We start from the raw sequence: 13,887 nt of genomic DNA on the forward strand, positions 1-13,887 counted from the left end.
TCTCCCTCCCTTCTTTCCCTCTACTATAATATGTTTTTGTGCCACTTCCTTTGGCGTAATTTACCCTTTTCTACTACCCCCTTACCACTTCCCTCATAGCCCTCCCTTTATATCTCTTACTTATATTTTATATCTTTACATCAGTTAATTTATACAGGCATTCACAACCTATGTATATCCCTTTCAATTGTCATAATAGCTGTACCATTCATAAGAATGGTACATATGTGTGTGTGTGTGTGTGTGTGTGTGTGTATATATATATATATATGTATAAAACATACATCAGATGATATAATCCCACATAAAGATGTAAACAACCTACCCTTATTAGTTAATAAGTTTTGTGGGGTTTTTCCCCCTGGTTACCTTTTTATGTCTCTCTTGAGTTTTGTATTTGGAGATCAAATTTTCCATTGAGTTCTGGCATTTTCATCAGGAAGGTCTGGAATTCCCTTATTTCATTGAATGTCCATTGCCTTGCCTGGAAAATTATGCTTAGTTTTGCTGGGTAGTTGATCCTTGGTTGTAGTCCCAGCTCCTTTGCCCTTCGGAATATCATATTCCAATTTTCCTGTCTTTTAATGTGGAAGCTGAGAGATCCTGTGTGATCCTGACTGTAGTTCCACGATATTTGAATTGCTTCTTTTTGGCTGCTTGCAGTATTTTCTCCTTGAGTTTATAGCTCTGAAATTTGGCTATAATATTTCTTGGTGTTTTCAGTTTGGGATCTCTTTCAGGGGGTGATCGGTGAATTCCTTCAATGACTATTTTGCCCTCTGGTTCTAGGACCTCTGGGCAGTTGTCTTTGATAATTTCTTCGAAGATACTGTCAACGCTCTTTTTTTCATCGCGGATTTCTGGTAGACCAATAACTCTCAAATTGTCTCTCCTGGATCTATTTTCCAGATCAGTTGTTTTGCCAATCAGATATTTCACATTTTTTTCTATTTTTTCATTCTTTACGTTTTGTTTTATTACTTCTTGGTGCCTCATAGATTCATTAGCTTCCACTTGCTCAAGTCTAATTTTTAATGAGTTAGTGTTTACATTTTGCTTTTGAGTCTCCTTTTCCAATTGGTTGATTTTGCCTCTTAGGGTGTGATTTTCTCTCTCTAGATTCTGAATCTCTGCAGCCATTTCGCCAATCTTTTTTTCCATATTTTCTTTTAGCTCCCTAATTTGGTTTTTAAAATCCTCCTTTAGCTCTTCCAGCAGGGCTTTTTGGGCTGGAGACCAGTTCATATTACCTTTTGAGGTATCTGATGTATCTACAATGTCGTTACTTTCCTCTTGGATATTTGTATTTTGATCCTGCCTGTCTCCATAAAAAGAATCTATTGTCCTCAGTTTTTTTGTGTTCTTCTTCATGTTGGTTTGCCTTTTGCTGGCTTTACAATGAATTTCTATCTGTGGGTCTCAGGGCTTTCTGTCCCAGCTTTCTTATTCTGGGGGTTGTGAGTCTAGAATTATAACCTTCAGTTTCCTGAGGTGTGGGGGAGGGGTCTGGCTCCCTGGCATCTCACTCCCTGTGGGTGCTCTCCAGTACTTGCTTTTCAGCAATGGTCTCAGCTGTTTGTTGTTTGAGCTGACGTCTGGCACTTCCCCTGGGGGAGCAAGGTTACGTCTGGGCTGTTAGCGTTGACCCCTGCCGACTCTGCCCCTCTGGGACTAATGAGCTTCTAGTATTTGTCCTGTGAGGCCCCACTACTTTCTCCTCTGTTTCAGTTCTCTTTTTTTTTTCCCAGAGGAATTCTCTGGGTGCGGGGGGGAGGGATTAGAGCCTTTTACCTGGTCATTGAGTCTTCCGGAAGTTCCTGGGTTTTGCAAGCGTCAGGAGTGGATGTTTTCACGGCTGGTGGCGTTGTACTGCCTCTCATCGCTTCCACAGACTGCCGTCCTGTGTTGGGAGTCCTGGGGATCTCCGCCGGTTTCGGGCGCCCAGCTTTCTCCCAGCCTGTCTCCCACGTGGATTTCCCCGCCGGCCGCTTCCGCTTTGGTCTGGAGCAGCTCCGCAGCCGAGCACTCTCCGAGCCTACAGGATCGTGTCTTCAGCCTTTCTGACTCTCCCGGCTTGGAAACTGGCCCCACGCAGACTGCTCGCGGTTTCTGACTCTCTCAAATCTGCTCAAATTTACTTTTTTATGGGAATCTGACAGACCTTGTGAGAGAGCTCCAGTAAGACGCTGCCTTCATGCGGCCATCTTGGCTCCGCCCCCCTTATGACAACTTTTGATGAGATCAAGTCACCTGACTTAGATGACCTATATCTTTAAGTATTGAGAGAACTATCAGATGTGATTTCTGAGATACTGTCAAGGATCATTTTTTTTAAATGATGAATAGAATAAGTATCATGGAACCAATGAACAGGCAAATATCATTATGATAGGAAAGAAAGAGAGAGAAGAGGGGAAAGGGAGGGAACGAGGGAGGAAGGAAGGAAGGAAGGAAGGAAGAAGGAAGGAAGGAAGGAAGGAAAGAAGGGAGGGAGGAAAAGAGAGGCGAGAAGAGGTTTACCAAAACCTCTTGTAAAAAAATTATCTAATTCACAAATAATTAGAGAAATGCAAACTACAGGAACACGGGTGCTATCTCATAGAGATCAAAATTAACAAAGATAATAAAAGGAAAAGAAAAGAAAATTACAAATGATGGAGGGACATCAGAAAAACAAGCACAATAACTCCCTGTTGGTGGAGTTATAGATTTTTTGCATATTCTTTTACCTGGGAGAATCAGGAAAAATATATTCTGTTTTATAAGCCATGGTAATAAATGAAATTTCTATTTACTTTAGTGATGTTGTCATACATTTATTATATAAAGTATTTTCTATTACCTATTTCCTTATGTTATTAATCTTTGAATGGAAAGTGATACTATGATATAGTATATGATAAATGATAGGGTTTTTTTATTTTTTGAGAAAGGTGGTACTTTAATCACAGAGACATCATTTCTCAAGATATTATACTGCCAATATATTTGTTTTCACCCTCTATTTCTACTCAGGAAATTGTCTTTAAATGTATATACTCCACTTTAAACCTATCTTTTAGCAGTTCCAGATTAGAGCAAATTTTCCTCAAATATCTGGAGCTGCTGTGATTACAGACAGATATATCTGCTACTTCATGTTTATGGTGTAATACTATTGGCATTTTACTGGCATTTCCCATCTTCAGCTACATAAGCAACATGCATTTCAATCAGGAAAAAGATGAGGAAGAAAAGTCCCAGGTTACAATGTTAAAAAATATTTAATGGCTTTTGCAACAATCTTTGAAGTCTACCTCAGCCTCTAGACCAACTTTCTATTGATTTCCTAAATGTAAAATAGGAAATTTTTATTTCTTTTCCAATGAAATTTTGCATTCTGTGATTTTCTGTCAGATGGTATTAGTCATATTTCTGTGTTAACATTCTATCTAGATGAACTGGGCAATCATTTCTTTTATTAATTCAGCTTTTCATTTGATTTTTAAAGGAGATACCAGATGTTAATCACTTCTAGAAGCCCTCCTTTGGTTACCTATTCCCTTACAGATAAATCAAAGCCAATTATTTCCTGCTATTTTATTCTTTAGGGCTCCATGTATTGAAATTTCTCATTGTTAAAAAGCATCAAATAACACATCTGAGACTGACTTTAAAACCGTTCTTTCATCTTATAACATGAAACAGATTTATAATATATATCTCTTTAAATCAATGTTTTACAATGCTATGACCACTGTTTTAAAATTCTCTACATTGTGTTATTTTGGAAGATAATTATAAAGGAACTTAGAAGCTGCCTGATATCCTAGTAAGTGTCTATATTAATACAGAAACAATACACACAAAATATATTATTTTTTGTGTAATCTTCCATTAAATACCTTATAAGAAAGTAATGTTCTAATTGACTAATTCCAAAGAGTACCTAAGGAGCAACCTATTTTGCTGTTATATAAGAGAGTTAGAGAAATATCTTATAACTTAAAATATTGCCACTTGAAAACTTCCAATCTGAGGGTGGGTATGTATGCTACTAATAATCCTATTCCATGTTTATTGGTTTAATCACTGGATCTATAATTTCATTTTTTGGAAACACCTTCCGTTGGAATAGATAAACATGAATGCATTTCTTCACAATATGCACAAATTATGTCTATCCTTTCTCTGGATGTTTTAAAGAAAGTAGATAAAACGTACTGGATGTCTCCAAGCCTTGTCACATTTAAAATCCATTCAACTTGCATATATCACATGCTACCACATGCAAAACATTGGGCTAAGCATTGGGGATATATCAAAATACAAAAGAACCTCTCTAATTTGGTAAATTAGAGGTACATCAGCCTCAGTAAGACATTGTACCTACTATTACCATCAAAGCAATGGACATAGGTGGACTTCCTGGTTCCAGTTTTATTGCGCTCTCTACTACCATTCATTACTGAAGATATGAAGGCAGAAACAAAAATAGTGCCTGCTCACAAGAATCCTACATTTTACTGGGGAAATATTACATTCACACTTATACTTATAAGACAATATGACAAGGGCAGTCTTCAGATAATGTGGGGTCTATAAAAGGCTTTCTTTGATAGTTGGGCTACAACTTGTGCTTCGAAGAAAGTTGAGGATTCTAAGTGACAGAAATGAGAACTGATTGCATTCCACTCTTAGAAAGCAAAGTTAATACTGACATGGAGGAATGACACAGCATTGTGATTGAGAATTTGAATTATGTAGAAAGCTGCTGGACCTATATGTTCAAAAAAGGAGTAGCTAATACATGTGGATTTTCTTATGACACTCAACTTATCATTCAGAAAGTGAAGGAAGCATCTATACAATTTATCCTTTTCTTTATCTTCAACAAGGAAAAACTGGTTTCCAAAGTAACATACATGAGAGCCTGCAGGGAATATGAATATCTTAGAACATATGATGAAGCAGCAGCAAGTCACGTGTGTTCTAACGTATCTCCTATAAAAGTGGGTGAAAAGATTTCAAAATTTTAAAAAGAATGAGATGTGGGATAAAAGGCCTAAATTTCTATAGTGTGAGTTACCTCAGGAGACATGAAAAACTTTAAGGAATAAAAATCTAATGATACACATATAATCCATTCTAGTAAGCAAGGAAGGAAAAAACATTATTTAAAAAGATTGATGTGAATAAGCAGTAAGTCATGGACAAACTTAGGTTTTAAAGAGACACAGAAAGAAGATACGTTGAATGAAAACAAAAATGTGGCTTGAACCTACATGTATAGTACACTAACTCTCAGAATGAGGGGAGGCTGGAAGGAATCACAAAAATAGAACAAATGAAATGTTTTGAGATATATCAGAAAAAGAAAGAGCAACAAAGAGGAAGGACTTGTGCTCAAAACGACTGGGATAATGATAAAAGAAAAGTTTGCTTCAAGTATCTTTAAGGCCATGGTCACCACTCACTTTAATATGATTTAAAGTTTAAAAATGAATCTATTTTGTATCAAAAGCCCTACATTACATGCAGTTTATTTATTTATTTATTAGTTTACAACACTCAGTTACACAAGTTTTTGAGTTCCAAATTTTCTCTTTTTTGGCTGGGAAATTCTTTTTTTTTTTTTTTTACAGCCAGTGTCTCTGATAAAGGCCTCGTTTGTAAAAAATATAGAGAAATGAGTCAAATTTATGAGAATTCAAGTCATTCCCAATTGATAAATGTTCAACAATATGAACAGGCAGTTTTCAGGGGAAAAAAATTAAAGCTATCTGTATTCATATGGAAATGTTCTAAATCACTTTTGATTAAAGAAATGCAAATTTAAAAATTCTGATGTACCACCTTATACCTATCAAATTGGCTAATATGACAGAAAAGGAAATTGATAAATACTGGAGAATATGTGGGTTAAATAGGATGCTAATGCACCATCATTAACACAGCTCAACACATTAACAGATTAACACAGGTCAAGAGATAGGGCTTCTTCCTGAGAAATCAACACAGACCAACAGACAGGACTTCAGACTGAGAAATCAACACAGACCAACAGATAGGACTTCTGTCTGAGAAATTAACAAAGATCAACAGACAGGGAGCCAACATCACAAGCAGGTTTTCTGTTAGGCCTCCCCACAAGCAACTTCCCCTAGCTCCTCATGCTTGCTTCTCTCTCAGCTCTGCTTCTCTCTCTCTCCCCACACCTCTCCCTCCAAGCAATATATACTGTTTTCAAAGACTGCTGATTCAATCAAAGGCAAGAATCAATCAAACACACTTGATTGGTTTGTTGCTGAGAATTCCAAAAGAAATAAAAACAGCAAAAAGTCTCATTTTGCCTTCTTTACATTGTGTCATTTTTGTTATTCTTTTTGATGAAATTACTGATTTTTTTCTATGATTTGTTGTTTGATGCACTCAATCTTTAGGATTAGATTATTTAGTCTCCAATTTGTTTTTAACCTATTTTTCCATGACCCTTTATTACACATGAGTTTTATTGCATTGTGATCTGAAAAGAATGCATTTAATATTTCTGCCTTTCTGCATTTGATTGTGAGGTTTTTATGCCCTAATGTATGGTTAATTTTTGTGCAGGTTCCATATACCACTGAGAAAAAAGTATATTTGTTTTTATGCCAAACAGAGGTCTGTCATATCTAACTTTTCTAAAATTCTACTGATCTCATTAACTTCTTTCTTGTTTATTTTGTGGTTAGATTTAGCTACTTCTGAGAGAGGGAGGTTGAGTTCTCCCACTAGTATAGTTTTTCTGTCTTGGAATCACAAATTGAAGTAGCTTGGTGGAGGAGTAGATTGAGTGCAATGCCTAGAGTCATAAAGACCTGAGTTCAAATTTGGTCTCAGACTATCACTAGTTTTGTCGCCATAGGTAAAACACTTAACCTCTATTTCCCTGTTTCCTCATCTGTAAAATTGGGATAATCATAGTACCCACTTCAAAGGTTGTTGTAAGGACCAAATGAGATAATATTTGTAAACACAAAACAGTGTCAGTGCTTTAGGCATTGTATAAATGCCAGATATTACTATTATTTGAGGAAGTCTTTATAATATAGAAATGAGAATAAACATTTATGATACAAAAAAAGGGTAGGAAGCAATCTTTGGAGCTATCATAGTATTACAATATGGGGAAATATCAGATCGCTTTGTCAATTATGATGCTGTTTTGAAGGACTATCAAATCCCTTTCTCATGCCCAACTACTTTTATAGTATGTACTTTAAGAAATCTTTGAATATATTCATGTTTGTCAATGGATTTCCTTTTCCCCTACCTTGAGTAGATACTAGGACTAACACATAAACATTCAGAGAAGCATTTGTTATGAAATTGAGGAATTTAATTTGACCAAGTCTCCTCTTCATTTGTATCTTCCTCAATTTCAGGAAGCTCTCATCCTTCAGTGAGTGATCCTGCTTAAAGTGTTAACTTGATATGTGACCTCAGACAAGTTTTCCTCTTTTTGGGACTATGAAATTTGTTCAGCTAGCTCATAAATTTGTTAAAACCAAAATTATATTTTTCATTTAGTAAGGTTTCAGTTGGAATCTTAAAGCAATGCAAGCCATCATTCCATTCAGATTAATTATTCTTTTGATTTGCGCAGATGACTGGGTCTCAATCCAAAAGCTTTCTGAATCCTAGATGACCTCAAATCAAAAACTATATAAAAATTGGGATTGATTCTTCCTAGCTTTCAAAGTGAAATGTTTACTACTTTTCTCCAAAATAACAGTGAATAAAAATAAATGAACAATATAAATTATAAAATATGAATATTTATGTCCATTCTTATTGCATCAGAATAATGTATTTAATGATGTGTATCTTGCACTCTTTTTAAATGTCCATCAACTGTTTCTTTTTTTTCTCACTAAGCCTTTACAGCAAATATGATCATGGGATGTCTAATTCTTCAAGAATGCAGCCTATCATATTTGATGCTATGGTCACTAAAACACAATTAGTGAGAATTATTGTCTTGGCATTTATCATATTTTTTTGTTCAGAATACTGTGACTGTTAATGAAGGAGCAGACTATAATGAGAGAAAAAAATCAACTACAAAACCATTGGTAATTCACCTAGAATAGCTTCACTGAATATTAAGATGAATGATTACTAAATTTATTGTGATGATAAGGTTATATTATTTTTAAGATTTATATCCAAAAATGAAACTAATCACCAACTTTCCTGACAAGATTATACTAAGGACAATTGACTTTAATTTAGCATATTACAAGGAACAAAATTAGAATTTCTAAGTTTAGAACATAATTTGACATCTTTAAGTAGTAAAGTCTGACTAAAGAAAAATAAAGTGAGGTATCACATTACGGGGGAAAATTTTACTTCTCAGTAAAAAGCTAAAAATATAATATTATTGTTGGTAAAACATAATTTCCAGTGGAGGTAGCTATGTTTTCCATATTGATTTAAAATAAAAGAAGAACTTAATCAGTAAATTTGAATTACAGTGTTGACCTTTACAACTCTGGGAGGAGGGGGGAAACTTTTAGTGATGCTTGGAATATTCTTAAGATTTGGAGTTGGTGAAAGAAAGGATTGTTTCACAAAACTCACAGAGTATGTCTTAGAATGTTTCAGATAGTTATGAAAACATAAATATGTGAATTTTGCTAGTGTCACAAGTTTATGATAAGACAAAAGAAATTGCATCCTACTTGGCATCTTAGTTAATTAACATACCTGTTGACTGTTACTTTACAATGAAGAATTAAGGGGGCAGAGACAAGATAGCAGCTGGAAAGTGGGGACTTTCATGATCTCTCCTCTAGGTCCCTCCAAACACCTATAAAAATGGCTCTGAACAAATTCTAGAGCTGCAGGAACCAAGAAATAACAGAGGGAAGCAGGGCTCTAGCCCAGTAAACCCTGGATGCTTGCGGGGAAGGGTCTATCATATGGAACTGGGAGCAGAGCGGAGCAGAGCCCAGTGTGGGCCATGCCAGCACAAACCAGACTGGGAGCCTGGCAGAACAGGACACAGGGCCCTGAATTGTTGAGCTGTGGCAGTTACCAGACTTCTCAAGCCACAAACAACAAAGACAACAGAGAAGGTTAGTGAGTAGAACTGCTAGAACAGAGTGAAAGAAGTGTAAGGTGGGCCCCTGCCCAGGGGACATGGAAGTGGTACAGCTCTGGAACTCCTTCCAGCTGCAGTTGCTTCTAGCCCCAGGCCCATCAGGTGGGAGGAATTAAGCTGCGGTTTCAGTGGAGAGCCTACTTGGATCTGAGTCCCTGTCTGGGTTGGTGGTTCTTGGGGGAGAAAAGCACTGGTGTGGGAGAGCTTGCTGTGTAGAAATAGCTCTTAAAACAGCAGCACAAGGCTCCTAAAGCTTGGGACAAAGTACTCTCTAGTCTACACGCAGTCATACATTTACAAAAATCTCAAGGGTCATCTTCTTTAGGCTGTATGTTTTGGTCTTCTTTGTCACCAAAGAAAGAATCCAAAGTCTGAGACTGAATCTGGGCGCGTTTTCACTGCCTGGCCATATTCCCAACCAACTAACTTGACCCTTGAGTTTTTCAGTGGGGTATGACTGCTTGTAGACTAACGAGTTCTATGTTCCACGTTTGGGGGGGAGGTGCCAGCTCTGTCAGACCCGCACTACTCCTTCCCCAAGAACCCCCAACCCGAACTGGGCTTAGATCTTCAACAGGCTGTTGCACTCCTGCTCTGATCTGCCACTTAATTCCTCCCACCAGGTGGGCCTGGAGCCGGAAGTAACAACAGCTGTAGCGGCCCCACCTCCACTGCCCCCGGGGCTGGAAGCCGAACTGCGGACTCCTTCCACTCCCGCAGCTTTTCCCACTAACCTTCTCCGCAGTCTTTGGTATTTGTGGGTCGAGGGGTCTGGTAACTGCCGCAGCTCACTGAATCAGGGCACTAGGGCCCCCTCCGCCCGGCTTCTGGTCTGGATGGTCCATGCCGCTCAGGCTGGGCTCTGCTCCACTCCGTTCCAAGCTCCCAGCTCCCAGCTCCGTGTGGAATAGACCTCACCCAGAGACTATCCAGGCTGTCCTGGGCTGGAGCCTACATCAAAAACCTCCAAGAAAAACATGAACTGGCCCCAGGACATAGAAGAACTCAAAAAGAATTTGGAAAATCAAGTTAGAGAAGTAGAGGAAAAATTGGGAAGAGAAATGAGAAGGATGCGAGAAAACCATGAAAAACAAGTCAATGACTTGCTAAAGGAGACCCAAAAAATACTGAAAAATACACTGAAGAAAACAACACCTTAAAAAACAGACTAACTCAAATGGCAAAAGAGCTCCAAAAAGCCAATGAGGAGAAGAATGCCTTGAAAGGCAGAATAAGCCAAATGGAAAAGGAGGTCCAAAAGACCACTGAAGAAAATACTACTTTAAAAATTAGATTGGAGCAAGTGGAAGCTAGTGACTTTATGAGAAATCAGGATATTATAAAACAGAACCAAAGGAATGAAAAAATGGAAGGCAATGTGAAATATCTCCTTGGAAAAACCACTGACCTGGAAAATAGATTCAGGAGAGATAATTTAAAATTATTGGACTACCTGAAAGCCATAATCAAAAAAAGAGCCTAGATACCATCTTTCAAGAAATTATCAAGGAGAACTGCCCTGATATTCTAGAGCCACAGGGCAAAATAGAAATTGAAAGAATCCACCGATCGCCTCCTCAAATATATCCCAAAAACAAATCTCCTAGGAATATAGTCGCCAAATTCCAGAGCTCTCAGATCAAGGAGAAAATACTGCAAGCAGCCAGAAAGAAACAATTTGAGTATTGTGGAAACCCAATCAGAATAACCCGAGACCTGGCAGCTTCTACATTAAGACATCGAAGGGCTTGGAATGTGATATTCCGGAGGTCAATGGAGCTAGGATTAAAACCTAGAATCACCTACCCAGCAAAACTGAGTATCATGTTCCAAGGCAAAATATGGATTTTCAATAAATAGAGGACTTTCAAGCTTTCTCAGTGAAAAGACCAGAACTGAATAGAAAATTTGACTTTCAAACACAAGAATCAAGAGAAGCATGAAAAGGTAATCCAGAAATGGAAACTGCAAGGGACTTACTAAAGTTGAACTGTTTTGTTTACATTCCTACATGGAAAGATGATATGTATGATTCATGAGACCTCAGTATTATGGTAGTTGAAGGGAATATGCATATATATATGCACACACACACACACACACATATATATATGTTTATGTATATATATACGTGAATGTGTATGTATGTATCTATGTGTATATGTATGTATATATGTGTATGTATATATATATATATGTGTGTGTGTGTGTGTGTGTGTGTGTTTATATATATATGTATATGTAAAAGAGAGAGAGCAGACACAGGGTGAGTTGAAGATGAAGGGAAGATATCTAAAAGAAATAAAATGAAATTAAGGGATGAGAGAGCAACATACTGAGAGAGGGAGATAGGGAGAGATAGAATGGGGTGGATTATCTTGCATAAAGGTGGCAAGAGTAAGCAGTTCTGTGGGAGGAGGGGAGAGGGCAGGTGAGGGGGGAATGAGTGAACCTTGCTACCAACAGATCTGGCCTGAGGGGGAATACCATACATACTCAGTTGGGTATCTTACCCCACAGGAAAGAAGAGGGAGGAAGATAAAAGAAAATAAAAGGTTGGGATGATGGAGGGGAGGGCAGATGGGGGTGGAGGTAATCAAAACAAACACTTTTGAAAGGGGACAGGGTCAAGGGAGAAAATTCAATAAAGCGGGATGGGTTGGGAAGGAGCAAAATGTAGTTAGCCTTTCATAACATGAGTATTGTGGAAGGGTTATACATAATGATACATGTGTGGCCTAGGTTGAATTGCTCAACTTCTTAGGGAGGGTGGGTGAGAAGGGAAGAGGGGAGAGAATTTGGAACTCAAAGTTTTAAAATCAGATGTTCAAAAACAAAAAAATTTTTTGCTTGCAACTAAAAAATAAGATACACAGGCAATGGGGCGTAGAAATTTATCTTGCCCTACAAGAAGGGAAGGGAAGAGGGGATAAGAGGGGAGGTGGGTGATAGAGGGGAGGGCTGACTGGGGAACAGGGCAACCAGAATATGGGCCATCTTGGAGTGGGGGGGAGGGTGGGGATGGGGATAAAATTTGTAATTTGAACTGTTGTGAAAATCAATGCTGAAAATCAAATATGTTAAATAAATAAATTTAAATCAAAAATATAAAAGCTCTTTCCTTTTGCAGTTGATGTGGGAAAAACGGGGAGCGTGACTCTGGGCCAGCCCTTGCTCTCAGGCCGAGCCCAGGTATAAAAAGAACCTGTGCTTTCCCGGCAGCCTCCTGGGTCCCAGCAGCCTGTGCATCTTACGCCCCCACAGAATCTGCTAGCTGGGGTGTTAATACAGATTGGACTGGGAAGAATAAAGGGCTGGGTATAGCTTGAGGCATATCACTGCTACTGGCATAAAGGAGTCTTGCATGGACCATATATCCACTATTGGAAAAGAGACTCTCCATCTTGCAGAAACCAGAACAAGCCCATCACAGACGGAGAAGACTGTCCCCGAGATACTTATTGATGCAAAAGAGATTGTGGCTAGGATTACTGCCAAAGCTTCAAGTGAGCCTATCAACCAAGAGAGAATGAGCATACCACAAGTACCACAGGAGATACCACCTTCATCTAAAGAGATCATACCTGACAAAGCACAACCATCAAAAGAAAGTGATTCATTACTGAATGCCAGTAGTGGTTACTCGAGCAAGGATGATGCCATAAGCATCAGTAATGTGAGCACAAGGTCTGTGTCTAATGAAGAGAAAATCTTGTCGGGAATCCAAGAGGAGAAACAAACACTAGAACAATTAAAAATGACTGTGGACAAATACTTCCCACTCTCACCAAATGAGGAGGAAGATGGAGGTTATTTTGGACTCATGTCTTCCAAAGGCACAGCCTACTTCACATCACTAGGTTCTCTGCCAAGCCACCTCCAGCCCCAGGCATATAAGCATGCATTGGAAAATATCAGAGGGGCCAAGAACAACATGAGAAACCTCTCGTACCACCTCTATGAAGCAATTGAATGGACTTACCAAAGAAGGCAAGGTTCTGAGGATGGGCAGAATCGCTATATGGCCCTATTACAGCTGTGGATCAAGTGGAGTAGGAGCCTGTCCGAAAATGTCGATGGCAGTACAAAGCTCTTGGAAATCCAGACTCTGGCCATGTCCCGTATCATTGCTCTGAAATTTGAGTCGGACTTCAGGGACCTCATGTGTCAAGTCCAAGGTCTCTCAAGCAGTATACAAATACAAGACAAGCTCCAACAGGTTTCTCATAACATGCACGAGCTTTACACCACCCTTTCACTAAATAATAGGTTTGAAGATCTAGACCAGCATCATCTGGCCCAGCTCACTCAAGCCCAGGGAATTATAGAAGAATTGTTTTGTTTCTTAGAAGGTAGTATTCCTTCTGGTTGAAGTGTAGGACCACTTTCCCCCTCTCAATATCCCATCACAGGCAATGGCATTCCTTAAAGAAAAAAAATCTTGAAATAAGATATGGAATCAGGTTGATACTTTCAGATTCATGGTGAACGGTCTTCTGCCAGTTCATACTTAATAACTGCACTCTGTATATTTTTCACATTATGCCAATAAAGTCACATTGAAAATTAAAAAAAAAAATCTCAAGGGTCAAGTAGTTGTCTGGGAACATGAACAGGAAGCAAAAATGGACCCAGATTCAAAATCAGACTTTGGAATCTTTTTTTGGTGACAAAGAAGACCAAAACATACAGTCAGAAGAAGTTAACAAAGTCAAAGAGCCTACATCAAAAGCCTCCAAGAAAAATATGAACTGCTC

General features: G+C 38.4%; 1 protein-coding gene across 1 annotated transcript; it reads left to right on the top strand.

Annotated features, from left to right (window-relative positions):
• The first annotated feature begins 12,494 nt into the window (after nt 1–12,494).
• On the top strand, nt 12,495–13,502 carry LOC118838160 (perilipin-3-like). The gene has a single exon (XM_036745386.1). The coding sequence runs from the start codon at nt 12,495–12,497 to the stop codon at nt 13,500–13,502; it is 1,008 nt and encodes a 335-aa protein (XP_036601281.1).
• Nucleotides 13,503–13,887: the final 385 nt, after the last annotated feature.

The sequence above is a fragment of the Trichosurus vulpecula genome, chromosome 1 (assembly GCF_011100635.1).
Source record: "Trichosurus vulpecula isolate mTriVul1 chromosome 1, mTriVul1.pri, whole genome shotgun sequence".
Classification (NCBI taxonomy): Eukaryota; Metazoa; Chordata; class Mammalia; order Diprotodontia; family Phalangeridae; genus Trichosurus; species Trichosurus vulpecula.